This window comes from Heteronotia binoei, chromosome 15 (genome assembly GCF_032191835.1).
Source record: "Heteronotia binoei isolate CCM8104 ecotype False Entrance Well chromosome 15, APGP_CSIRO_Hbin_v1, whole genome shotgun sequence".
NCBI lineage: Eukaryota > Metazoa > Chordata > Lepidosauria > Squamata > Gekkonidae > Heteronotia > Heteronotia binoei.
In genome coordinates this window covers 22,081,383-22,109,318 of record NC_083237.1, presented here as the reverse complement: position 1 = coordinate 22,109,318, position 27,936 = coordinate 22,081,383, and the positions used below count along the sequence as shown (strand labels likewise).

Sequence of the window (27,936 nt, the reverse complement as noted above, 5' to 3'; positions counted from 1 at the left end):
GCATTGTACCCTACTGAGAACCAGTTTGGTGTAGTGGTAAGAGCGGTAGACTCTAATCTGGAGGACCAGGTTTGATTCCCCACTGCTCCACATAGGGTTGTCAAAGAGTTTTTTCCCATAGGTAATCATAGAGTTCTCCCTCAAATGATAGAGCGTTTCCCCTGCAATGTGCCCAGCGTGATATCACTTCCAGGTGATATCATCATGCCAGGCATGTTGCAGCGCACCGGCACTCTTTGGAGATGGTGCGCTCCCTGCCAGCAAGTTGCATTGTGGCAGGTTGGGGTCCCTGAAATCAGGGGAAACACCCCCCCCCCCCAAACAGGAGTCTGGGAAGCCTACCTCCACATGCAGCCAGCTGGGTGACCTTGGGTCAGTCACAGTTCTCTCAAGAGCAGTTCTTTTAGAGCTCTCTCAGCCTCACCTACCTCACGGGTTGTGTGTTGGGTATAAATCCAATCTCTTCTTATTCTGAAATCCCTGTTCTCCTTAGACTCCATCCTCAAATCTCCAGGAGTTTTTGAACCTGTCCCTCACAATGCTACTCCTCCCCTTCTCTCCCAATGGCCCGAGGGACCTAGCAATCCTATCACAATTAGGCTGCAATCACACACACTAAACAATGCACTTTTAATCCACTTTCAATGCACTTTCCAATTGGATTTTGCCAGTTCACGCAGTACAATCCAGTTGGAAAGTGCATTGAAAGTGGATTGCAATTGCATTATTTAGTGTGTGTGATCACAGCCTTAGAGTTATGTTCTTCTAAATCCACTGAAGTCAATGGGCTTAGAAGAGTGTAACTTTGTTTAGAGTGGCAGGGAGAGGGTCTGAGCTGATTCTAAAGGTCGAGGAAGGTTGATGACTTGAGAGGAATTATTTGGGAGTCAGAACCCCTATTTTTTGTTTAGATTATAAAGTCCTGGGAATACAAATGTGGATTAAAAAAAACAGGTTGTGATGTTAAGCACTGAATACATTGTAGGCTTTATTTATAACCATAACCTTAGTGTGTTCTTTCCCTTTCAGGACCTGCAGACGCTGTCAATATGTCTCTTGGCTTTTCATTGGCGGCCCAGAGCTCTCAAGTCCTAGTATGTACATCAGTAATGAAAACTTCTTACCTGGAAGTGTGTGGGGGGGTGGGGGGAGAGAGTCTAGGATTCATAGAGTTGGAAGGGACCTCCACGGTCATCTAGTCCAACCCCCTGCACAATGCAGGAAATTCACAAATACCTTCTCCCAAATTCACAGGATCTTCATTGCTTCAATTCACATCTTCATTCATACAAATTGTGGATGGTGGGGCCCTAAATGGCTTCTCCCCACACACACTGGTGGCCAAGGGGGACCTGGGATCCTTAGGTCAGGGTGCTAGAATAATTAAATCTTCCCATGCTATCCAGCCTGCCTGTTGAGATCCGCCTCTCAAACCCTGCTCTCTTGGCCCTGTTGCACCACCGAAGAAGTCCAGGGTCGCTTGGAAGAGGCAGGCTATGTCAAACCACTTCTCTCCATCTCTTGCCTTTAAAACCTTACAGGGTCGGCATCAGTGGGCTACGGCTTGATGGCTCTTAGCATTCTATCTCACAACTGCAGGGCATTTGACCCTAACGTGCAGGAATGGAGAAATCTGTTTTCATCAGAGCGGTTGCCTTCATCCTTCCTGTCTGTTCTCTTTGAAGGTGTGCGGCCCCACAGTGCAACGGGCCTGTGGGAAGAACATGTACGTAAATGGCTATTGTTTCCTCCTGAACCAGAACCTCCAGCAGCTCCAACGCTTTCCTGAGACCTTGCCAGGTGAGACCCAAACCTGAGTCTGAAAAAGGACAAAGAAGCCAAAAAGAAAACAAAAAGAAACCCCTACAGGGGAGTAAAAGTCTGAGGGTTCCAGGATTTGGGCCTTAAGCCGGGCATGCTGTGTATACAAAATATGGTTTCTAGGAACAGGGGGTGAAAGCGTTTCTTGTTTTCAAAATAGTTTTATTTAATTTTATTTTTAAAAAATGTTATCCCTGGGGCTTTCTTTGTAGAAAAAACTGAGCAGGAACTCATTTGCATATTAGGCCACACCCCATGACATCACCATTGTTTCACACAGGGCCTTTTGTAGAAAAAGCTCAGCAGGACTTCATTTGCATATTAGGCCACACCACCTGGCACCAAGCCAGCCAGAACTGCGTTTCTGCACAAAAAAAGCCCTGGTTATCCCTAATAAGTGAATGGACAAGAGTGAAAAATACCGGTTGCATTTCTAAAGCATTCAATGTAAGGATGGCACTGTTATAAAGATGGACTGGTAACAGGCTATTACCCCCCTCCCAACCGTGGGAAGAATTCCTTTTAAAACAGACACATGGAAACAAAGGCCTCTTTGCCTGCTCCACTGCTTTAAACACTAAACCACAGGGCTACCTGGAGATGAACTTCTCTTTTCAGTAACCTATCTCAATAGGTTATCAGCCCTCCACACGACTGTGTGCATGGACCAATAAGAACTTGGAACACCAGAAGCATTTCTATGGAAATACAGCATAAGGAACGGGAGTGCCATTCTAAGTGACTGAATTTTTGTATGGACTTTATATGCTTTCTAGTCGAGTCTGCATTGTATTGGGTTTTGTATAAAGATGGGAGTGTTCCCTTACGGGTGATGTAACAGAAGCTCACTCGAAAAGGGGTTATTGCCCTTCTCCCCAACAGCATTTTAAGCTTCACAACAATCCAACGGGGCTCTAGATTGCCCTCTGGGTTCCAGACCCCCATCGAAAGCTGCATCATTGTGAGGAGGGTGAGACCCCACCCCCCCAAGTAAGATCTCATGGACTATAAAGAAGGTGGAGGGGTGTGTGGAAGGAATACCTCGCTATCCCTGAAATGTAACCGGCGAGAGATTTGAGTTTATGAAGATTGGGGTGGCAGCATATCACTCTCCATTCGCCTCCCCCTCCCATGCAGAGCTGCAGGCGTATTCCGTTACCGCCTAGTCCTGAAAAGCCCTTGCAATCCCCAGCTAAGCCAAGTGGATGCCAAATGCCGATTGTCACGTTTTGTTTCTATTTATTTATTTTATTTTATCCTACCCCAGAAGAAGGGGGGGGGCCGGCAGTGCCAAAGGAATCTCTTCGATGTTCGAAGAGTCAGCAAACAGAGCACTGCAGGAGAATCGCTCCGTTCCTGGGGCCCCTCCCTCCCGCTCACCCCCTCCTGCTGGATATCAGTTAGGGGTTTTTATGTTTGTTTTTTTTGGGGGGGGGGATGTGCCAATTCCCTTCTGTTCCCCTTCTGCACCTTTCCCTTGTGCTGCTTTGATATTTGCATGTGAAAAGGGGGGGGGCGGAGGAAAATGCATAGATTTGGAGGGGGTGGTGGTACAATCCTACATCCCACTTTTATAATAAAATTTATCTCTAAAGCACTACTCAAAAGGGAGGGGAGAGGAGTCATTTTTATGTCCACAGAGAACAGAGAGGAGCTTTTTATGTACTGGGTGGGGGGAAGCGAATCTAGACCATTCCACCACCCTCCACACACAAGGGTTGACCTCCACCGAAGCTACTGTTCTTTGTTTTGCTAACAGGGCAGCAGGCAAGAGGGAAAGAGCTACCCCCCTCCTTCCTACACCATGGCTGAAAATACCCCCCTTCCCTTTTTGATAACAAACTTTATTAAAAACTATGTGCTTTCTAGTTGAGTCTGCATTGTATTGGATTTTGTATAAAGATGGGAGTGTTCCCTTACAAATGATGTAAAATTTCTTTGAATTCTTTTTCTAATTGCTTTAGTATCACTTACTTACAGCTAGTGTCTACCATGAGCCTTGTGCTTTCTTCTTTGATTCTGTTATACACAGTTTCCCTTTTTTGTTTTTGGAACGTAAGCTATGGCAGCCATTTTGTGCCTGGCTCCATCTTCTGCAGCAGCCATTTTGTGGAAGCCATTTTGTGGCTGTACCCACCATGCTGTATCAGAATTCCAAAAGTGCCTGCAGGCTCCAGAAGGTTGGGGACCCCTGTCATAATCAGTCCTCAGCCTATCTTGTCTATCCCTGCTCTGTGATCTCTCATCATATCCCCCTCTCTGTGACTTGTCTTTCACCAATTTATATTCTCATCCTTGCACTGTTTTATTATTTGCTTAGGGCATTTATTTGAAGACTGCAGATTTATACCCTACCCTTCTCTCTGAGTCAGAGTCTCAGAGCAGCATACAATCTCCTTTATCTTCTTCCCCCACAACAGACACCCTGTGAGGTGGATGGGGCTGAGGACTCTCACAGCAGCTGCCCTTTCAAGGACAAGCTCTGGGAGAGCTATGGCTGACCCAAGGTCATTCCAGCAGCTGCAAGTGGAGGAGTGGGGAATCAAACCCGGTTCTCCCAGATAAGAGTCTGCATCACTACACCAAGCTTTGCTGCCTCTTCAGAGTCCTGTTGGTGGCAGCTTTCACTTAAAATAAAGCGCAACAGTATAAAACAGCCATCCATTAAAAACAAGCTATGGGACATAAAAACAACCCACAAAACAGACCTCATATGAAAAACAGACTATTAAAGAAGCTGGCAAGATAAAACTCCAAATTAAAAGCCTGGGTAAAAAGATGTGCTTTGACCTGGTACCTAAAAGAAAGTGAAGTAGACACCAGGTGAGCCTCAAGGGGGAAGGAGATTCCAGAGGCAAGGTGCCACCACAGAAAATGCCCTGTCTCTATTCATCATCCTTCTCACGTCTGAAGGTGGGGGCCCAGAGAGCAGGCTTGAGAAGCAGAACTTAATATAGCAAGCTGTAATAGGATGGGCAGAGATGGTCCTTCAGGCACCCTGGCCATGAGCCATTTAGCACCTTAAAGGCAAGAACCAGCACTTTGAATGCACGAGCATAAGCTCATAGAAGGGCAGTGAAGATGACTCTGTGATTATATGCCCCTTCTGCCCCCAGAATGTGCTCCTCACCCAACTGACATCGTGTTCTTGATTGACGGCTCAGGCAGCATTAACAGGAGAGACTTTGAAAGGATGAAGGTGTTTGTTTCTAACGTCATCAACAGATTGTCCAGCAGGAACACACTGGTAATGGGCTCTTGGAGGGTTTCCCTGCTACATGCTTGCCTTGTCCTGTCTGCTTCCTGGAACTGGAATGGAGGAGCATCAGTTTTCCCACGCATGCACCTGCAGCTCATAGTGGCTGCCAGCTTTCCCGGCGATACTAATACAGTCTTTGCCAGGGCTTTTTTTAAAAAAGAAAAATCCCAGCAGGAACTCATTTGCCTTTTAGGCTGCACCCCCTGACATCACCATTGTTTCACACAGGGCTTTTTTTGGTAGAAAAGGCCCAGCTGGAACTCATTTGCATATAAGGCCACACTCCTGATGCCAAGCCAGCCGGAACTGTGTTTCTGTATGTTCCTGCACAAAAAAAAGCCCTGGTCTTTGCTTCCCTGGTCACTTTTCCCTGGGACCCCTTGGAAGTGTCCATGTGGGTGTTATGGAAGCCACACTTGTATTGTGCCACTAGAGGGCTCTGCAGTTCAAAGTTGGACTCATAATAATGTTCCTCCAGGTCTGGAATCTCTGGATCCACCCAGTGGTAATTCTCTATTTTGTGTTGATTGCTGCATTGGGCAATGAATCTTCCACACAAGATTTTTCTGTGCACTTTTCTCAGTTAGTCATTTTTTAAAAAAAAATCCTTTTCTCCCACAGAGGCGTTTCTCCAAGGTCATTTAAACGTATGTACTTGTTATAACTCTTCAGCCTTATAGCACTGTAGCAATCGCCAATTAATAAAACACACATGGGTGAAAAACTTCCAGGGGCATGATAGCAAAACTGGTGGCTGAAATGGAATATTCAAAATATGCACCTTTCTGTCCAGCATGCTAACTCATTTGGATTGTGTTCTTCCCAAAAAGATTGCAACAAAGCATAATTAATAAAACATGCCCAGGATAGGGAAACCTGGAACACCAACTATGACATCATGTGGATGCTTAAAAAGTATATAGAAAAGCAGCAGTCTCGTTTGGGAGCAAAGAGAGAGAAAAACATCTGTGTGGAAGCAGCTACGGCCAGTTAAAACACCACTAGTTGTCCATGCAAACTTCTAAGAAGCCAGTTTCTCCTTGGGGAAGCTGCACTGGGAAATGACAAGGCCTAAACTCTAATGGTGCACAGAACATGTACATATGCTAGCAATTTGGGACCAAGACATGGTTAAGTACTAGTACCAGCATAGCACCATCCTAATGAAGGGTCACTTTTGTGGGTGAATTCATGATGACAATTAAAAAGACATCTCTCTTTCTCTGTTGTGCAAAGTGAACTGCAAGAGAAACAGATCCTGGGTCATGGAATGAAACTGCATGACTGCTGCATGGCATGTACATGCGCTACGAAGCTGCAGACGTCATTGCACATTATGACAGCATTATGTGCCTGTTGACTTGAAGTAAAGCTTGAAATGAATTTGATGGGTGTTCTTGAGTGAGTTTTCTTAGCTCAGATTTACTTAGTCTAGTACTGATGCTGTTACTTGCAGCATTTCCAGTTACAGACAGTTTGTGGCCAACTTCAGGAGGGGTTCCAAAGGTGCATGCATGCTCTCTCTACCCCTCTACTCCATTTAAATTTGACATTGGTCTACACACATTAGACCTCCCCCCACCCCCCACTAACCCTCTTTCTTTTCTTCTCCAGTTTGCCCTCATGCAGTTTTCGGATGATTTCGAGGAACACTTTGATTTCAGAGCTCAAGACCCAGCAAGACGCGTGATGGATATTGAGCAGATTGGGGGCTGGACCTACACCGCTACTGCTATCCACAGAGTTGTGTATGTCTCTTAAAGCCATTTCTCCATGGAAGAACTTGGTCTCTTCTCCTCTTCTCTCTTTTGCTGTTTCCCCCCTCTTTCTTCCTTCTTCTTCTTCCTTCTCTGTGGTTCTTGACATTCAGCCAGCGGAATTGCCATGGCATCTTGCTTATCTTTTCAAGGAATCAGCTGTTCACCCCACGTAAAGGATCCCGGAGAGAAGCCACCAAGATTCTTATTGTGATTACAGATGGGGAGAAGGCAAGAGATCCCTTGGAGTACTGGAATGTGATTCCGGAGGCTGAGCAAGCAAGGATCATCCGTTATGCTATAGGGGTGAGAGCATTATAAAAGGATATCCAGATGACAGAAATCGCTGAGGGTTTTGACTTCTAGATGGTGGATTACATGGTAGATTGACTGTGTGTTAAAAGGACACTGAATTCTAACTTGCAAGCTCTTATATAGCAAGCTCTTCTATACTATAAATCGATATTGTTTCCATGGTGAAGGAAAGGGCTGTCAAGTTGCAACCAGCTTACAGTGACCACATAAGACTTTCAAGGCAACTCAGTGGTGGTATGCCATGGCCTGCCTTTGCATCACAACCCTGGACTTCCTTCGTGGTCTCCCATCCCAATACTAGCCAGGGCTGACCCTGCTTAGATGCCAAGATCTGATCAGAACAGGCTCTCCTGGGCTATCCAGTTCATGTTGTTTTTGCAACAGTTTAAATTCCATCGCTTCTCCCAAGTAGTCCTGGGAACTGCACTTCACAGAGATGCTTTCTCCAAGATTTCTTGGCATGAGAGAATAAGGGTCAAACCAATCTGTGATGCATTTCCCTCTTCCCTCCCTTGCAGGTCGGCAGAGCTTTCTCGACACCCAAAGCCCAGAATGAACTGCACACCATTGCCTCCAGCCCCAGCTCTGAGCATGTCTTTGCAGTACATGATTTCGAGGCCCTCAGGGGCATCCAGGACAAGCTCCAGGACAAAATCTTTGCCATTGAAGGTACAGCTGAGGCCATAAGATCCTAAATTAGTGTTTTCTCATGCTTCTGCTATCAGACTGTTTTCTGAAACTTGGAGACACACTTATACTTTTGAGTTGGAGGCATCTCCCTCACTGCCCTGTGTTTCTGTGTGAGCCACTGATCTGAGCATTCTTCTGTTTTGGAAGGAGGTAACTCCTGAGTGATGACTTGTACAGATTTACAACAAATTAACAATTCTATAAATGGAGAGCCAGTTTGGTGAAGTGGTTAAGTGTGTGGACTCTTATCTGGGAGAACCGGGTTTGATTCCCCACTCCTCCACTTGCACCTGCTGGAATGGCCTTGGGTCAGCCAGAGCTCTGGCAGAGGTTGTCCTTGAAAAGGCAGCTGCTGTGAGAGCCCCCTCCAGCCCCACCCACCTCACAGGGTGTCTGTTGTGGGGGAGGAAGGTAAAGGAGATTGTGAGCCACTCTGAGACTCTTCGGAGTAGAGGGTGGGATATAAATCCAATATCATCATCATCTTCAAGGACAGGTAATGTTGCTATGTCAGTGCAACGCTTGTGTTTGAATTATTCAATTCCATCCAAAGAAGAAATAAGACAACAGAAACTGATGGCAGGAAACCAAGCCAAGAGATTGATACCACGCAGAGATGCAGTAGGCAGCCTCTGCTGTGAGAACGTATAGAGATGCAGCAGGCAGCCTCCTCTGAAGGAAGATAATTTTTCTGAAGGAAGATAATTTTGGGCCTGCGGAGTCTTTGATTATTTGATGTTTCTCATAGCGTACTAGAAGTTCTTACACAGTATACTGATGTTTCTCAGCAAAGAGTTGGCAAATTACTGTCAATAGTGTTGGATATGACAGTAAATTATATCTGGAAATAAGGGCTCTCCTTCTCTTTGAGCAATTCAACAAATTAATATTTTGTGAAGAGCTGCAGGTCTTTGGGGAAAAGTCTGTAATTTTATTGCAATTAGAGAGCACACCAAAGATCACACCCTTCTATTTCTAGCAGACAAATGTAAAATAATTTGTGAATAATGCAGTTTCTAAGGTCATTGCTTGTTTCCAGGGTGTGAGTTTAAATTTGAGGGGTTGAGAGTCAACTTTTAAAAGCACCACTTTGTTGCTTTGATTTCTACAGTGAGATTGACACCATTAGGAATCAAGCTTGAAGGGAAGAGGCCTGCTCTGCCCAGAAGACTTTTACCCTTGATTCTATATATGATTGAATTGGTTTACTTTCTTTATGGTTAGGAAAAGATATTCTGCTCAGTGGTGTTCTGTTTATTTTTACATGACATTTTTCATGGTCTAAAATCAGGTCTAAATCCTAATAATGCCTGAGTCTAAATGATCCCTCTATTGGGTCCAAAATAAGCTGGGGTCAAAGTAAACCCTGCCCCCTCCAAGAACTAACAATTCGAGACGAGAGTTTTATTGTAACCCCTACTGAGTGTTCTTCCTGTTTGCTTGTGTGTCCTATTTCCCACCCCCTCCCTGCAGGGACACAATCCCAGAGCAGCAGTTCTTTCCAGATGGAAATGTCCCAGGAAGGATTCAGTGCTTTGCTGACCCCGGTGAGTTGCTTTAGTAGTCAGAGCCTGTGAGAAGTCTGCGTGGTATAGAGAGCCAGTTTGGTGTAGTGGTTGTGTGGACTCTTATCTGGGAGAACCAGGTTTGATTCCGCACTCTTGCACTTCCACTTTCAGCTGCTGGAACGGCCCTGGGTTAGCCATAGCTCTTGCAGAGTTGTCCTTGAAAGGGCAGCTTCTGTGAGAGCTCTCTCAGCCCCACCCACTTCACAGGGTGTCTGTTGTGGTGGGAGAAGATATAGGAGATTGTAAGCCGCTCTGAGTCTCTGGTTCAGAGAGAAGGGCGGGGTATAAATCTGCTAGTTGTCATCGTTACAGTGTCGGACAAGGATCTGGGAGGCCCAGGTTTGAATTGCCACTCTGCCATGAAAGCTTGCTGGGTGACTGAAACTTACTCTTAAAAAAAGACCGTGAAGAGGATGCTGAATTTAATACAACAGCCCCACAGGTGTTCATAATGAATAGCATTGATATATATCTATGAGGTTTCTTTCTAGCTGGATGAATCCAGTGAGTTGAAAGGAACAAGGATCTCAAAAGAAACTTTTTGATAGTTACTGTAATATTTAACTGCAACTGTAGGGGGTGCTGGCATCAAGTTATCAGTCACATTCTTTTTTCTTTATGCTTTCCTTTTCTCTTCTTTTTCCTGTTGCTGCTGGTTTTGTGTCGCTGTACTGCCTTTACTGTGTATGTAGGATGGCTCTGTCTTGGGCACAGTGGGAGCTTACGACTGGTCTGGAGGGGCGTTTCTATATCAGGGTAGCAACAGAAACCCAAGTTTCATTAATATCTCCAGCACTTCTTCTACAGATATGAATGATGCTTACCTAGGTAAGTACTAAACCAGTTGTTCCTCCCAATTCTACTATTTCTCCTCAAAACAAATGCATTTTCTCCTCCTCCTTGAAATTCTGCATCTTGGTTTCAGGTGAGCCAACAGATAATCATCTCAGTTCACCATGACCTCATAGCTACATGCTGGTAGCTAGTTAAAACTAGGGATTACCAAGCATGAGAATGGCCTCTCTACAGTTCTTGTGGAGATCTAAGTTTCTCTTTTGACTTAGGGACTCTCTGTTCCTCTCAGTCCTCCCAGGGCCCTATGATTAGGCAAGCTCTGTGCATGAGGACCTGAATGTGCAGTTCCAAGATAGTCCACTGGTTATCTTGCCATAATATCTGTGCCTGATTTAAAGATGACTCAGGGCTTTTTTTGTAGCAGGAACTTCTTTATATATTAGGCCACACACCCATGATGTAGCCAATCCTTCTGGAGCTTACAAGGCTCTTAGTACAGGGCCTACTGTAAGCTCCAGGAGGATTGGCTATATCAGAGGGTGTGGCCTAATATGCCAAGGAGCTCCTGCTAGAATTCCACCCCTGAGAGTGACTAATGGGAACCTCCACATTCAGAAGTAAACCTCTGTATACTATTGTCACAAGGCAACATCAAGGGAAGGCCTCAGCCTCTATATCCTATTGTTGGCTGTCCAGAGGAACTGGTTCACCACTGCGTGAGACAGAATGATGGACTAGATGGAACATTGGGGTGATTCCGCACTCATGTTGGTCCGGGGGAGGGGATGCTTCCGTTTTGGGGTGCAGCAAGCTGGCGATTTTGCAGCAGTTGCTCCGCGCCGGCATTTTGCGCGGGGCAAACCCATGATTTGCCCCACCTCAGTGTAAACCTGAAAAAAATAGGTTTACACTGCGGCGGGGCAAATCATGGGTTTGAAATGCCAGCGCGGAGCAACTGGTGCAAAATTGCCAGCTTGCTCTGCCCCAAAACGGAAGCCTGCCCCGGACCAACGTGAGTGCGGAATCACCCCTGGTCTGATCCTGCAGGGCTCTTCTTAAGATAAGTTCATTGCTGAGCTTCTAAATGGCCCCTAACAGCTTGGGTCATCCTTTGACATATTCAGAGCTTCCAACTCCCCCCTCACTGCTCCATCCCTTTCTAGGCTATTCTTCTCAGTTCTTCCAGCTCCAAGGTAGACGTGGCTTTGTGTTGGGAGCCCCCCGTTACAACCACATTGGCAAAGTGGTTGTCTTTGAGAGACCTACACGAAGCCGACAATGGCAGCTGACAATGGAGGCCGTCGGAGAACAGGTATGGGTTGTTTCAAAGGGGCAGCATGGAAAACCTTTGGGTGCGGATGGGAGATGAGGCTGTGGAGACCAATAGTGTGTGATTTACTGGCTTCACTGATATAAGCAGTGCTTCTCCCTGGTAAGAACATAAGAACATAAGAGAAGCCATGTTGGATCAGGCCAGAGGGCCCATCTAGTCCAACACGCTGTGTCACACAGTGGCCAAAATTTTTTTATATATATATATACACACACACACATATACACACTGTGGCTAATAGCCACTGATGGACCTCTGCTCCATATTTTTATCTAAACCCCTCTTGAAGGTGGCCATGCTTGTGGCCGCCACCACTTCCTGTGGCAGTGAATTCCACATGTTAATCACCCTTTGGGTGAAGAAGTACTTCCTTTTATCCGTTTTAACCTGTCTGCTCAGCAATTTCATCGAATGCCCACGAGTTCTTGTATTGTGAGAAAGGGAGAAAAGTACCTCTTTCTCTACTTTCTCCATCCCATGCATTATCTTGTAAACCTCTATCATGTCACCCCGCAGTCGATGTTTCTCCAAGCTAAAGAGCCCCAAGCGTTTCAACCTTTCTTCATAGGGAAAGTGTTCCAGCCCTTTAATCATTCTAGTTGCCCTTTTCTAGACTTTCTCCAATGCTATAATATTCTTTTTGAGGTGCGGCGACCAGAACTGCACACAGTACTCCAAATGAGACCGCACCACAGGGGCATTATGATACTGGCTGATTTGTTTTCAATTCCCTTCCTAATAATTCCCAGCATGGCGTTGGCCTTTTTTATTGCAAACGCACACTGTCTTGACATTTTCAGTGAGTTATCTACCACGACTCCAAGATCTTTCTCTTGGTCAGTCTCTGCCAGTTCACTCCCCATCAACTTGTATTTGTAGCTGGGATTCTTGGCCCCAATGTGCATTACTTTGCACTTGGCCACACTGTGCACTGTGCATCTGCCACGTTGGCGCCCACTCACCCAGCCTCAACAGGTCCCTTTGGAGTTCCTCTCTGGTTCTCACTACCCTGAACAATTTAGTGTCATCCGCAAACTTGGCCACTTCACTGCTCACTCCCAACTCTAAATCATTTATGAACAAGTTAAAGAGCATGGGACCCAGTACCGAGCCCTGCGGCACCCCACTGCTTACCGTCCTCCACTGCGAAGACTGCCCATTTATACTCACTCTCTGCTTCCTATTACTCAGCCAGGTATTCTGTTTTGGTCAATCAAAGGCAGTAGATTTATACTTGAAAGGTGTTCAGGCTGGTCCTCTTCAGGGCTTTTTTTGTAGCAGGAACTCCTTTGCATACCCCACCCCCCTCAATGTAGCCAATCCTTCAAGAGTTTACAGGGCTATTCTTACTGTAACCCGTTGGAGGATTGGCTACATCAAGGGGGATTGGCCTAATATGCAAAGGAGTTCCTGCTATCAAAAAAAAAGCCCCAACCTCCTTGGTGGCCATCAGACAGTTGTCTTTTTGTTATGTTATTGGAACTGGAGTTTGGCCTTAGGGCCAGCAGAGACTTGGCTGAACTTGAGACCCTACAACAATAGCCACCTGGATTCAGGAAGGAGGCCCATCAGGAATCGTTAGGCCAGCTGTTAACCTATAGTTGTGTGTAATGGGAGGATGGTAATGGGTTTTTGGGTGGGGAGGTTTGCATGCATATAAGCAGGGCCCTTGGTCCTGCCAGACAGTTCTGTTCGTATCTCACTATGCTGAATCACTGAATGAAGAGCTGAACTCACTATCTCTTGGGCGACCTCATGCTTTGAACCCAGTACATTTTACTTTTCTAAGACCTTTCCTAACAATCCTTTCTTCCCTTGGCAGGATGAGCATCTTAGAGTGTGATGATGGCATTTCTCTTCCCTACTCTGTCATCTTATAGTCTAATAGTGAAGTGTGGCCCATTCTGCAGACATCTGAATCAACAGATTGAGGCCACACTAGTTTTAAACAGATAGTTTTACAGACTTGCAAAAAAATCTAACACTGGGGAAAAAAAGATTGGAAGGATTTAAATCCCTCCTCCCAAACTACAATGTTGTCTGCACATGCACAGATGACCAACCCACCTCTTGTGTCCTGTAGGAGGACAAGAGCCACTCTGGGTCTGGAGCAACTTCTGGGTATTGTCACTGCCACATCTGGAGACAGTTGCAGAGGCCTGGAGCAGTGCCAGTCTCAGCAATGGGGGGGGGGGGAATGAGATTCCCCCCATGAGTCTTGTGGACCCCTCTTTTGCTCATATAATGTTTGTAAACCTAGTGGGAAGGAACATTCTCTGGCTGAACTGTGCACATGGTATGCATTAAAGTTTAAACCAATCTCCCCAAGAAAATTAAGAGTTCTGCAGCTGTATGAATCACACAAATGTGATGTGAGCACTTAGCTTGAATATTTTTTTTTTGGGGGGGGGGGTTCCCCTGGTCATGGAGGGGAGCAAAAAACTGGGCTATGACTCACTGCCTTGTGAGCCGTGGAAAGATAGCTTAGTTTTCCCTTTTTGCCCAACTGGAAAATTGCATCAGATGTAGCTTTGAAACCTTTTATTCTAATCTTAATGGCTAGAATTTTTTTGGGAGGGGGGGGGGAACGGGCTGAGATTCCCAGGATGCTAAATTCTGCACTGTACACTGACCTGTGCACTTATGAGATACAGTAAAGAAATTCACAAAGCCCCGGGTGTTGCAGGCTGTAATTCTTCTGTGCATGTTAGTAGCTTACTGAACCCCACACCAGAGGATGAAACATCAGAATGAACTAAAACTGAGCTTTTGTCTCCCAAATCAGATTGGCTCATATTTTGGAGCGACGCTCTGCTCGGTGGACCTCGATAGAGACTCCAACACAGACTTGGTTCTCATTGGAGCCCCCTTGTACTATGATGCTGTTACAGGAGGAAGGGTTTATGTCTGTCATTTTCAGGTAAGAAAGGAGAAATGTGTGTGTGTATAAAGAACTGATTAAAACCAACCGGCCTGTCATTTGAGTGACTGGTGTTGAGGCTGCCCCTGTGACTTAAAAGGCCGGCCACTAGGGTTGCCAGCTTTGGGTTGGGAAATGCCTGGAGATTTTGGGGGTGGGATTTGGAGGAGAAGAAGATATTGGATTTATATCCAGCCCTCTGAATCTCAGCGTCTCAGAGCAGCTCACAATCTCCTTTATCTTCCTTCCCCACAACAGACACCCTGTGAGGTGGGTGGAGCTGAGAGGGCTCTCACAGCAGCTGCCCTTTCAAGGACAACCCCTGTGAGAGCTATGGTTGACCCAAGGCCATTCCAGCAGCTGCAAGTGAAGGAGTGGGGAATCAAACCCAGTTCTCCCAGATAAGAGTCCACACACGTAACCACTACTCCACACTGGCTCTCAGGGATCTCAGCTGGGTATAACACCATAGAGTCCACCCTCCAAAAGCAGCAATTTCTCCAGGGGAATTGATCTTGGTCATCTGGGGATCAATTGCAAGAGAGGGAGCTGTCCAGGGGCTACCTGGAAGCTGATGACTTTACCTGCCACCTCCTCTCCCTCCCAGGTTTATGGGAGCTGGTTGTGTTTATTCAGTAGTGAAAAGATAACACTCTGCCCGTGTTTGGTGGGAGCCCACTCTATGCCATCGTTTCTTGATATGCTCCAAGGCATTGTAAAGAGATTTTTTTGGGTTGAGTTGTGGCTCTCTTTTTTACAAAGTGTCCTATAGCATCCCCAGTTATAATCTCAATTATAATTTGTCAAATTAAAGATTTATGCCTGTTGGTAACTATAAGACAGAAGAAGTAAGCAGTCATGTGTGTGCGCTTGAGAGAGAATGAGGAATTGTGAACTGGGTTTTAAAATTAGTCCGTGTTGGTGTTAGCATCAGGCACTTTAAGATGAAAACTGCTGATGCAACAGTATGTAACTCCAACTATACTAGCTAATGAGAGGCATGTGAAGCTAGTTAAGTGGGGTGTAACATGATTGGCCAGCTGCACCATAAGAACAAGGAACCTAACTCTTAGTCTTTGTTGGGTTGATGAGGAGGAAGGACGTGTTGGAGAAGTGGAGAGCTATTGTTATCAGAGACTGTTACTCTGTCCGTTTGACTGATGATGGTAATGACCCTGGTATGTGTAGACTATTCTCTGGATTTGTGACTGTGTACTTCTGACCTGGATGAACTGAACTAACTGTGCTTTGACTATCTTGGACTGCCTTTAACTACTCTTTTGCTGTAACCCCAATACAACTGTTTCAACCGGCTTACTGAAGTTGTGTCTTTGTAGACTTTTTACTAGAGGCTGCACTTATCAGCATACTCATACTGCAGAACTCCCACGCACTACTGACAGTTGGTACATTCAGAGTGAAATCCACTTAAGTGATACTTGAGGGCCGATGTATAAAATGCAGAAGTCATATGGATGCTAAGTTGGATCTCACAGTCATTTGCTTGGCCCCAGGAGTTATATCAAGGGGGCTGCAGTCTCTGATAGAATTTTCCACAGTTTCTATAAGCTGCAGCTCCCAGGATTCTTTAAGGGACAGACATGACAATTTTGCTGGTATGAAACTGATCTAAGCTGCAAGGTAAGTATCTCCTGTGAGCAGTGCTTATTTTTAGCAGGAACCCACAGGAACGCAGTTCTGGCTGGCTTGGCATCAGGGTGTGTGGCCTAAATGAGTTCCTGCTGGGCCTTTTCTACAAAGTCCTGTGAAACGACGATGTCATGGAGTGTGGTCTAATATGCAAATGAGTCCCTGCTAATATGCAAAAAAAAGCCCTGTCTGTGTGAATCAGTGAAGGAAGTTGTGTTGTACAAAGGCAGGACAGCTTGCATGGAAATGTTGCCTTTTGATTGCACCCATTCATGTATCCACCCTGCAGGAGGAAGGTCTTCAGTGTAGCATGACTCTGAAAGGACAGGAGGGACACCGTTTTGGCCGCTTTGGGGCCAGCATGGCGGAAATAGGTGAGGTCACAGGGGACAGATGGACAGACGTTGTGATCGGGGCCCCCCTGGAGGATGAGAACATGGGAGCCCTGTACATCTTTGCGGGCAAAAGGACATCGCTTAGTCTCCAGTACAGCCAGGTGAGCCAAGATCCTGCTAGGGTTGCCAGTGCAAGGCTGGGAAATTCCACGAGATTTGGGGGTGGAACCTCAGGAGGGAGGGAGCTCAGAGGGGCATACCACCATAGAACAGGGGTGGCCAACGGTAGCTCTCCAGATGTTTTTTTGCCTACAACTCCCATCAGCCCCAGCCATTGGCCATGCTGATGGGAGTTGTAGGCAAAAAACATCTGGAGAGCTACCGTTGGCCACCCCTGCCATAGAAGAATCTGCCCTCCAAAATAGCCATTCTCTCCAGGGAATCAGATCTCTGTAGTTGTGTGCTCAGTTGCTGTCCTGGGAGTTCTCCAGGCCACACTTGTAAGTTGGCAAGCATAGCTCTTACTGTCTCCAAAGGGCCTTCAATGGCTGTGCAACCACTTAGTGAACCTTAAGGTAACTCTCTCTTCTGCAGCTTCTCCGTTCTGAGGGCTTGCTTTAGGAGGGTGGTGAGGGGAATCTCCTGTCGTCCCCTGAATGTTTGCTGAAAATCCTTAAATTTCTGTCTTCCTCTTTGTTTTTAAATACATGATTCCCCATTCAGACAGTGTTAGATATAGAAAGGGCAGAGAGTGTAAATAGAAAAGCAAAGGGAAATACGATGATGTTGGCCTCCAGAGAATCTGCCCGTGTCACTGGATCTCCGGTTCATTTTTAATGTAGTTATTTATCGGTGGAAATCTCCTTATTGTCAGTGCCCCAATCAATATCACTACAAATTACAAAAAAACTGGAGAGTGTTTGATCAAAATTTTTAAGAGCAGTCCTCCAGGTACCCAAGGGCATTCCGAACGCATTAATTAGGATAGAAACTGGCATGATTACAGTAGAAGCGAGGCTTTGGATTTTGGCCATCCAATTCTGGTTGAAACTTATGTTTTTTTCTAAGGACTTGATCAGTTTAATTCTGCAAGATACCTTGGTCCCAAGATGAATTAGGGCCATAGAGGACAGAATTCATTATTACGGGCTTTCAAAACAATATCTCAGTTCTCTTACTTATGATAATGCTAGGGAGAGAGTGAAACAGAGAACATTGGATGTAGTCAGACAAAATGACCTTAATAGCACAACCAAATGGTGAGCTCTGACAGAACCAATTAACAGGGTGACCCCAATGCCCTATCTATACCGCTTAACAAATAATGAATATAGGAGAACGTTTACTCTTACGAGGTGGGACGTTCTCCCTTCAGTGGTGGTGGAGGGGAGATATAAAAAAGTGCCGTTCCAATAACGATTATGTCCCTGCTGCAATGATGGTATCGAATCTTTAGTCCATATCATTTGACTGTGAGGTGTATAATGATCTTCACGAAGTACTTCCATTTCCCACAGCCATACCTTTTACCAGTAGTCAAAAACTGTAACTCCTTAAGAATCTTCTTGATGATAAGATCTCTGAGGTTACATACAAATTAGCAAAATTTGGCTGGCTTGCCACAAGAGTAAGGAAAACTCTAATAATTCAATCAGGAAATGGCTAAACACCTTTGCCAATCTGTTTGCTGTAACTGCCATGTTCTGTTATATTTGTAGTTTTACAACAGCATTTTATGTCTTTTTATGTATGATTTTAGGGTCATTCAGTTTTAATTTTGTATGATTTTACTGTTTTAAATTCTGGCTTAGGCTGTGAATAAACTAACAAACCCTTATTGTCAGTGGTTTCTTTCTGAAGTCACCCTCTTCCTCTCCTTTGCCTCTCTCGGTTTTTGTGCAGCGCATTGAAGGCTTGCGATTTTCCGGTGGGTTCTTCAACTTTGGCCAGTCTGTCAGCGGAGGGACAGACCTTACAGGGGATGGCCTGCTGGACCTGACAGTGGGAAGACAAGGGCAGGTGCTGCTGCTGAGGTGAGAGAGGACGTCCCTTCTGTTCCTCCAGAGCAAGAAAGATGCCACTGCCTGTCTTCCTGTTTTATTTTCATTTTTGAAATAATATACATGCACTTGCTAGCAGAGCAGCCTCAAAGCAATTGCTGTCTTCAAAGTGAGGGCAGGGGATCTCCCGGTTTGGAGGCCCTCCCCCCACTTCAGGGTCATCAGAAAGAGGGGGAGAGGGAAATGTCTGCTCGGCTCTGCAGTATACCCTATGGGGACTGATTCATAGGGTATAATGGAGAAATGATCCATGGTTATCTGGGGCTCTGGGGAGAGGGCTGTTTTTTGAGCTAGAGGCACCAAATGTCCAGCATAACATCCGGTACCTCTCCTCAAAATACCCCCAAGTTTCAAAAATATTGGATCAGGGGGTCCCATTCTATGAGCCCCAGAAGAAGGTGCCCCTATTCTTCATGATTTCCAAATGGAGGGAAGGCATTTAAAAGGTGTGCGGTCCCTTTAAATGTGATGGCCAGAACTCCCTTTGCAGTTCAATTGTCACACCCTTGCTCCTGGCTCCACCCCCCAAAGTCCCCGGACATTTCTTGAGTTGGACGTGGCGTGGGAACCCTCCTTCAAAGCTCCTGAGTGAATACAGCCCAGATATCAAAGCCCCCCTTGCCCCTGAGCTCAGGTAAGCGCAGGTAAACTGAAGGCTTAACTACATGTGATGGAACACAACTTAGCCCCAGATGTATAGAAAGAAGGTTAAAGTGTGTGTTGAGGGAGGGGGGGGGGGTTGATTTCTTTGATTACCATGAAACGAGAAAGAGTTCTGACCTGGGCGGCCCAGGCAAGCCCAATCTTACCAGCTCTTGGAAATTAAGCAGGGTCAGCCCCGGTTAGTATTGTGGGTGGGAGAGGAATCACAGCGAGATTAAGGCCCCTCACCAGTTTCCTCCTTTTAATGTTAAAATCATCTCTCCCCACCCCCCCGAAAGGACTTCATTATGTTTTAGAATACTGAATTTCAAGATATATATTATGGACAATGCTACGTTATGGAATGTTTTAAAGAGCCATCTGACTGGATGCTATTTTGAAATTTTGGCAACCCTCCCGTTAGGCTGGGGGGAGGATCTGCTCCTCTCACCCAGGCACCTTTTCCTGTTTAAGATCGAGCCCCCACCACCAGGGCTTTTTTTGTAGCAGGAACTCCTTTGCATATTAGGCCACCCCCTCGCCAATGTAACCAATCTTCCAGGAGACCCTATGCTAAGAGCCCTGTAAGCTCTGGGAGAATTGGCTACATCAGAGGGGGTGTAGCCTAATATGCAAAGGAGTTCCTGCTGCAAAAAAAGCCCTGCCCACTACACTCCTTGTATACAGATGCTTCTCTTCCCAGATAATTGGAGCAATCCTGCTGTTGAACTGCTGCTGTCTTGTAGGTTTTGGCTCTGAGGCCGATTTTCAGTGCTAATGGCTTCATCACTCTCTCTGTTGCTTCTGCAGGCAGCAGCATCTGGCCAGGTGTTGTTTGCCTGTTTCTCAAGATTTTCTTCCTCTACAGCCATGAGAATTAGACACTTACTGTAGAAAATCTTGAGTTGTTGCCTTATTACTAATTATTAGTAATATTAGTAGTTTTAACTAATTATTTATTAATTATTTATTCAATGTATTTTAATGTATTTTACCGTACAATGTATTAAATGTAATCATGGTACTTCCATGTCTGTGAGCCGCCCTGAGCCTGCTTCGGCGGGGAGGGCGGGATACAAATAAAATTATTATTATTTAAATTATTATTATTATTACTAGTGATACGTGTTTGCTCTGTGGATTCATCTGCAAAAAATGCAGCATCTTTGGCCCGATGGTGACAGTTCTGCCCTTTTGTCTTTTCTGGTAGGTCCCGCCCCGTTTTGCAAGTGGGTGTCTCCATTGCGTTCCAGCCCCCTGTCATCCCCACCTCCGCCTTCCAGTGTCAGGGGCAGGAGCAGCAGCAGCAGGTGGCCAGTGCTGTCAAGATATGCTTTGCTGTCTCCAAGGCTACTCGGGATGCACTAGGTGAGACTGTGAATTCCATCCTCTTAAGCAGGTGGCTTCTCTTCCTGCGAGTTCTCATCACCCCAGTGGGTACCTGACTGACAACAGAGAGACACAACAGACTCCCAAGTGTTACTGATACTGTGTACAATTCTGGTCACCACACCTCAAAAAGGATATTATAGCATTGGAAAAAGTGCAGAAAAGGACAACTAGAATGATTAAAGGTTTGGAAAACTTTCCCTATGAAGAAAGGTTGAAACGCTTGGGGCTCTTTAGCTTGGAAAAACATCGACTGTGGGGTGACATGATAGAGGTTTACAAGATTATGCATGGGATGGAGAAAGTAGAGAAAGAAGTCCTTTTCTCCCTTTCTCACAATACAAGAACTCATGGGCATTCGATGAAATTGCTGAGCAGTCTGGTTAAAATGGATAAAAGGAAGTACTTCTTCACCCAAAGGGTGATTAACGTGGAATTCACTGCCACAGGAGGTGGTGGTGGCTACAAGCATAGCCAGCTTTAAGAGGGGATTGGATGAAAATATGGAGCAGAGATCAATCGGTGACTATTAGCCACAGTGTGTGTGTGTATTGGCCACTGTGTGATGCAGAGTGTTGGACTGGATGGGCCATTGGCCTGATCCAACATGGCTTCTCTTATGTTCTTATGATACACAGGGCTTTTTTTGTAGCAGGAACTCCTTTGTATATTAGGCCACACCCCCTCCGATGTAGCCAATGCACCCAGAGCTTACGGGGGTCTTCTTATTGTAAGCTCCAAGAGGATTGGCTACATCAGGGTGTGTGTGGCCTAATATGCCTGCTACAAAAAAAACCCTGCAGATACAAATTAAGTGGTTTACTGGAAAGCCCTACTGCTCAATACACTACAGAAGCAAATGACAGATGGAATCAGGTGCACGATACATGAATACCCATGCCAAAGACATGGATACAAAACCATCAGAAAGATCTGCGTGGAAGCGGCAAATACGTATTTTTCGGTCCATAAGGCGCTCCGGACCATAGGACGCACCTTCCTCCTGGGGGGTGATCCGCTGCCTCCGCCTCCGATCCCGGCGCTTCCCCCGCACCTGCCTGCCTGCCTGGCTCCAGCTCTGCTTCCAGCAAGCGCTGGGATCGCTCCAAGCTGCCCCCACCGCAAACCCAACGCTTCGCGAGCGATGGCTGCGGAGGGGGCAGCGTGCTTCCTCCGTGCCTGTCTGCCTGGCTCCAGCTCTGACGCTTACAGCAAGCGCCAGGATTGCTCCCTCCGCCCTCCGATCCCGGCGCTTTCTTTAAGCATCAGAGCTGGAGCCAGGCAGACAGGCACGGAGGAAGCACGTTGCCCCCTCCGCAGCCGGAGCTCGCGAAGTGCTGGGTTTGCGGTGGGGGCAGTATGGAGCGATCCCAGCACTTGCTGGAAGCAGAGCTGGAGCCAGGCAGGCAGGCGCGGGGGAAGCGCCGGGATCGGAGGCGGAGGCAGCGGATTGCCCCCCCCCCCGGAGGAAGGTACGTCCTATCGTCCCTTTGCTCCATAAGACGCACACACTTTCCCCCACACTTTTTTGGGGGGGAAAAGTGAGTCTTATGGTCCAAAAAATACAGTAATTTGTGCTACATGAACAGGCAGTGCTTAAGCATGAGCAAACAAAGCATGAGTTTACAGTGTAATTCTATATTTGAAATTTTTATTTTTTACGAAGAAAAAGGGGGAAAGGGGAGTAGAAACAGAAAAGTAATAATACATCTATCAAGAAAAAATAGAATACATTCTGGACAGTGTAATTCTAAACCAGCCGCCAGCAGAGGGCACATTAGGCAAAACTTCCAAGCACTGACTTGGACTTCTGCAAGGCCTAATGGCTGTAGAGCAGTGGTCCCCAACCTTCTTGGCACCAGGGACGGGTTTTGTGGAAGACAATTTTTCAGTGGACCGGGAGGGGGCGGGGGCAGTGGTTTTGGGATGATACAATTGTGCACTTTATTTTGGTGTGGTGGTTAAGTTTGCAGACTCTTATCTGGGAGAACCGGGTTTGATTCCCCACTCCTCCACTTGCAGCTGCTTGAATCATCTTGGGTTAGCCATAGCTTGGGTTAGCCATAGCTCTCACAGAGTTGTCCTTGAAAGGGCAGCTTCTGGAAGAGCCCTCTCAGCCCCACCCACCTCACAGGGTGTCTGTTGTAGGGGAAGAGGATAAAGGAGATTGTGAGCGACTCTTAAGATTCGGAGTGGAGACCAGGATATAAATCCAATGTCATCGTCTTATTATTACTACATTGTAATATATAATGAAATAATTATACAACTCACGGCCTGGTTGCTAACAAGCCACAGACCAGTACTGGTCCACGGACCAGGGGTTGAAGACCCCTGCTGTAGAGAGAAAAATTACTGAGAAATGGGCAGGCAATGCCTGGCCAGATGCTGCTGCCTACAAAGGCAACAAACTCAGAGTGATGAAGCCCTCCCTACCAGACCTGGGAATTGGCCTCAGAACCAAAGTCTACAAGATGGCAGCAGTTTAATGGCAGGGTTACTCCAATCACCTGTGTAAAAGAGGTGGGGTGGAGGCTCTGTTCTTAAACTGGAGATATTAATCATAAACCTCTAGTTGTTTTAAATACAGTTTGAAGTAAAAGGCTGCAAACATGAGAGGGCCTTTGTACACAGCCTAGAACAGGAAGCACCTGAGGGTGGGAATCGGGTTGAGAAAGAAACGTAGTTCCCCTGATATCCCCCTGTGGACCTTTTCCTAGTTGGTTCTCCCAGACCAGCTGTAGCTCCCAGCTCCTTTTTCTCCCCTCTCCTTCAGGTAACATCTTTAGTGACCTTCGGTATGTCTTGGCCCTGGACTCGGAGAGAAGCAAAATTCGGGCCTCCTTCAGCTCTAAATCCCCCGTTCTGAATGAGGGCTTTCAGATTGGCCTTGAGCAGAAATGCCAGAATCACCAGATTGAATTGCCTGTGAGTTTGGCAGTATAATATTATTGGCTGTGGTGGGGGGGGGGGGAGAACTTCTATGCCTTTTGGGGTCTCTGTCTCTCTAAAGCCCTAGTCAGGTGACGCATCACACCCAGCGAATGTCTGTGTAGGGGGATTAGTCCCCTAGTCTTGGACTCCAAACTCCACCCCCCTTCAACTAAAATAAGCGGTTTGCCCAGTTTCAATTGAATATGCAGAAGCCAAGAGGCAGACCAACAAATGCAATTCCCCTGCCTCTCCATTTGTTATTGAAATACTTTGTCTGTCTCAAAGGCCCTCGGAGTGCCCCATCTGCCTTTATGGCCAAGGGTGGCTGTGTGCATCAATGAACTAGCTAATGGCTGTTTAATTTGAAGAAACTCAAGCCATAGCTGTGTGGCTGGTTTATCACAGGTTTGTGTGAAACATGTTACATCTTTTATTTCTGCAGCCTGGAGCTGTGTGATAGGTAGAAATCTGACTGGTGCAGTGGTCTCTCCCCCCCCCTCCCCCCACAGGCTGGGAAAGGCTGCTCCTGTTATGTCTTGTGTGGCTAAAGGAAAAAGAGCTTTGCCTGTGTGGGGGGGGGCAGGATGGCATTCACTGCAGCATGTGGTTCTGCCTGCCTCTGACAGCCTTGTTGGTGGGGCAGCTGACTTCTGGTGTTTATTGAGCTAAAGAATGCTGGGAAATTTTGAAGATTCCCAGGGGTGTTTGGGTGCCAGCCTCTAAATGGGGTCTGGAGATTTCCATGAACTACAACTAATTTCTAGACTACAGAGATCAGTTTCCCACAAAAACAAAACAAACCCCAAGTGCTTTGGAAAGTGAACTGTATGGTATCATATCCTTCTAAGGTCCCTCTTCTCCCGGTACCTAGCCCTTCCTGAGGCTTTTACCCCAAATCTTCAGGTATTTTTCATCCTGGAGTTGGCAACTCTAACCAGGGATATGAGGGAGTGTTTTCAGGAAGAAAAAAAACTTGGAATAATGGGAAGGCTTTTAGTATTTGCTGCTAATAATCAAATAAACGTGGATATATCTTGTTGTTCCAAACTTATATGTAAAACATTCTTTGCCATTTACTCTGTGCAGCCACAAAAAGCCCTTGTGCTTGTGCAGAGGGGGCTGTGAGCCTATCCACAGTCCTCTCTGAGCTTGTTCTCTCTGATTTTCAGATCTGCATTGAGGATACCCTGACCCCGATCACCCTACGGCTCAATTACAGCCTCCTGGGGATGCCCATTGCTGAAGCCCAAGGTCTGCACCCGATCCTGAGGGAAGGATCCCGGCAAGTCTACACGGCGCAGGTCAGAGCATCTCTGAGTCTTAACACTGCAAAACCAAGAACCAGCAACAACGACTCCAGTAGCTTAGCAAGTTGATTGTGCTGTTAGATGCCAGTGTCCTTTTCCGAGTATTTATGACAGGCTGTGAGCAGAGTGAAAAGCAACTGGTCTCCATGCACAAGCCAGCAAATGCAGGAGAAACAGTGATGGTGAAGGGGGCTGGAGTGGCTTTCTGGGTGTGGCATGCTGTGCAAGTTGCCCAAGCGTCAAGACAGTGTTGCCGCAGGTATAAAAATCTGTGCCTGGCAAAGCTGTACTGTGTGACCAGGATAAATTTCATCCTTTGTTTTTTTTAGCTGCCCTTTCAAAAGAACTGTGGCACCGATGGGAGATGTGAAGACCGCTTGCAAACCTCGTTTGATTTCTCAGGGTAGGCAAAAAGTCTCTGTCTCTTCCTGTCCCTGTTCTCCCACCAAAGCGAGATGCATTTGCCTTTGGGAAGCATGAGACATTTTAAAAAATCTCCTCTTTGTGGTTTACAAAGAGTTGCTGCAGTGGGATGTACAAAAGATCCCCGAATTGAACAAGGCAAAACAAGGGTGTTTAACGTTTAGAGCTTCCGAATATCATTTCTCTGCCAAGAGCAGCCCCACGGCGAACCTGGCTGGATTGTGGCTGCAGATGGGGAGGAGGGAGGTGGCTGACCTTCCCCTTGGGACATTTCCCAGACCTCAAATTGCTCTGTGAAGCAGCCGTTAGTCTTCTTGGGGCAAAGGGGCTTTTCTACATTCTTATTTTGTTCACTGGCAAATTCCTGTTTCTTCAGGGTTCTCTCCCCCGCACCCCCGTGGCCTTCTGCAAGTATTTTACTACCTCTAATAGTCCATTCAGTACCACACAGGTTTATTTCCAGCATATCTCCCTGCAGATTTAAACGTCAGGTTTTTATGCAGCATGCAAATAAGAACATAAGAGAAGCCATGTTGGATTAGGCCAATGGCCCATCCTGTCCAGCACTCTGTGTCACACAGTGGCCAAAAAAACCAGGTGCCATCAGTGGGGCCAGGACACTAGAAGCCCTCCCACTGTGCCCCCCCCCAAGCACCCAGAATACAGAGCATCGCTGTCCCTGACAGAGAGTTCCAGCAATATGCTGTGGCTAAGAGCCACTGATGGACCTCTGCTCCATATGCTTATCCAATCCCCTCTTGAAGCTGTCTATGCTTGCAGCCACCACCACCTCCTGTGGCAGTGAATTCCATGTGTTAATCACCCTTTGGGTGAAGAAGTACTTCCTTTTTATCAGTTAAATGCCATTGGGGGTTGCTGTACTCTAATCAGACTGACTCCCTGCCTCTCCTTGTCCCTCCCCTCTTCAGTTTGGACACCCTGGTTGTGGGCCTGACTCCAGAGCTCAATGTGACAGCTTCCGTCCAGAACTACGGGGAGGACTCTTACAGCACCACTCTGCGCTTCTTCTACCCAGCAGGAGTGTCATACCGCAAAGTCACATTGCTGCAGGTAGGTGGAGCAGAGGGAGTGCCAGGATGGGAAGGAGCCAGGGAAGCAGGAGGGGGCACCTGTGTCTCATCCCATGCTCTCATGAACTTTGGGTACCTTGCCGTGCCTTTCGCAGCCCAGCAGGAAGGTCATGAGTATGAAATGCAACTCGGCTCCTGCATCCGAAGAAGATACCAAGCGGAATGCCACCTGCAACATCAACCACCCCATTTTCTGGAGTGGGGCAGAGGTAAGGAGCTCTTTATGTCTTCATAAATCATTGCTAGAAGAGGGAAGGAGGGCAGCTGGCATAGGGCTGATCTACACATTCAGAAAAAAGGAGATGGTGGAGCTTTCCTGAGGAGCCCCGTGGTGCAGAGCGGTAAGCTGTAATACTGCAGTCCAAGCTCTGCTCACAACCCGAGTTCGATCCTGGCGGAAGCTGGGTTCAGGTAGCCGGTTGAAGGTTGACTCAGCCTTCCATCCTTCTAAGGTCGGTAAAATGAGTACCCAGTTTGCTGGGGGGAAAGTGTAGATGAGTGCGGAAGGCAATTACAAGCCATCCCATAAAAAGTCTGCCAAGAAAAAGTCATGGTTGAAACTGAGGACATGGAATTTCAAATGGTATGGGATGCATATAAAGCAGTGATGAGAGGTATTTTAATTACATTGAATAATAAAAATAAAAAAAAGAAAAGAAAAACAAATGTTAGACATTCAAAATGAAATAAAGAAAAAGGAAATGGAACTAAGGAAAAGGCCTGGGAAGAAGGAAATTATTAGGGAGATTACAATGTTGTAGACACAACTGGGACATTTGTTGAATAAAGAAGCAGAGTAGAACCTGAAAAGACTGCAACAGAAATCTTTTGAAGGAGCAAATAAACATGGTAAATATTTGGCTTGGCAATTGAAAAAAAAGAAAAGAGAAGCTAAAATTATGAGTAAAATAAAGGTTGGTGGAAAAGAAATTGTAGATCAGGAAGGAATAAAAAGGGAATTTTTTAAATATTACACCAAATTATTTAAAAAATTGAAAATAAGTAAAGAAAAGTTGGAGGTATATTTGCAAAGAATTAATGTGGCTCCATTGACAGAAAATATGGAAAGTCTTAAATGAACCGATAGAAAAAATGGAAATTGAAGCAGCAATAAATGTAATGAAAATGGGAAAAGCACCTGGTCCAGATGGATTTACAGTAAAATTTTATAAAGTCCTCAGAGAAGAGCTAATACCGAAACTGCACAAATTGATGAATATTGTAAGAATGGAGGGGAAAGTACCAAATACGTGGAAGGAAGCAGTGATTTCTTGATTCCAAAAGAAGATAGAGATTCACAGATGTAAAAAATTATAGACCAATCTCATTGTTAAATGTGGATTATAAAATATGCACAAGAATACTAGCAGAAAGACTTAAACAATTTTTGATGAAGTTTATTAAAGAAGAGCAAGCAGGATTTCTTCCAAGGAGACAAATAAGAGACAATATTAGAACTGTTATAAATATTGTAGAATACTATGAAAGACATCCTGAAAAAGAAGTGGCGCTATTCTTTGCGGATGCACAGAAAGCTTTTGATAATTTAAATTGGGACTTTGTTTGCGGTGATGGAGAAACTGAGATTGGGAGAGAATTTTATTAGAATGGTAAGAGCAGTATACACTGAACAATGGGCAAGACTTT

At 46.0% G+C, this 27,936-nt stretch overlaps 1 protein-coding gene across 2 annotated transcripts in view; it reads left to right on the top strand.

Moving 5' to 3' along the window:
* The window catches only part of LOC132584188 (integrin alpha-X-like), a 49,295-nt gene that overhangs the window by 6,005 nt on the left and 15,354 nt on the right, over nucleotides 1–27,936 (top strand). For both annotated transcript variants that reach the window (XM_060255998.1, XM_060255997.1), the window contains exons 4-21: nucleotides 1,030–1,094; nucleotides 1,686–1,800; nucleotides 4,938–5,068; nucleotides 6,695–6,828; nucleotides 6,990–7,143; nucleotides 7,671–7,821; nucleotides 9,316–9,389; nucleotides 10,103–10,238; nucleotides 11,369–11,517; nucleotides 14,324–14,458; nucleotides 16,398–16,604; nucleotides 18,346–18,476; nucleotides 20,356–20,513; nucleotides 23,311–23,462; nucleotides 24,638–24,769; nucleotides 25,105–25,178; nucleotides 26,128–26,269; nucleotides 26,385–26,498. In XM_060255998.1, coding sequence (XP_060111981.1) covers nucleotides 1,030–1,094; nucleotides 1,686–1,800; nucleotides 4,938–5,068; nucleotides 6,695–6,828; nucleotides 6,990–7,143; nucleotides 7,671–7,821; nucleotides 9,316–9,389; nucleotides 10,103–10,238; nucleotides 11,369–11,517; nucleotides 14,324–14,458; nucleotides 16,398–16,604; nucleotides 18,346–18,476; nucleotides 20,356–20,513; nucleotides 23,311–23,462; nucleotides 24,638–24,769; nucleotides 25,105–25,178; nucleotides 26,128–26,269; nucleotides 26,385–26,498 — 2,354 coding nt within the window. The remainder of the gene's footprint in view (nucleotides 1–1,029; nucleotides 1,095–1,685; nucleotides 1,801–4,937; nucleotides 5,069–6,694; nucleotides 6,829–6,989; nucleotides 7,144–7,670; nucleotides 7,822–9,315; nucleotides 9,390–10,102; nucleotides 10,239–11,368; nucleotides 11,518–14,323; nucleotides 14,459–16,397; nucleotides 16,605–18,345; nucleotides 18,477–20,355; nucleotides 20,514–23,310; nucleotides 23,463–24,637; nucleotides 24,770–25,104; nucleotides 25,179–26,127; nucleotides 26,270–26,384; nucleotides 26,499–27,936) is intronic.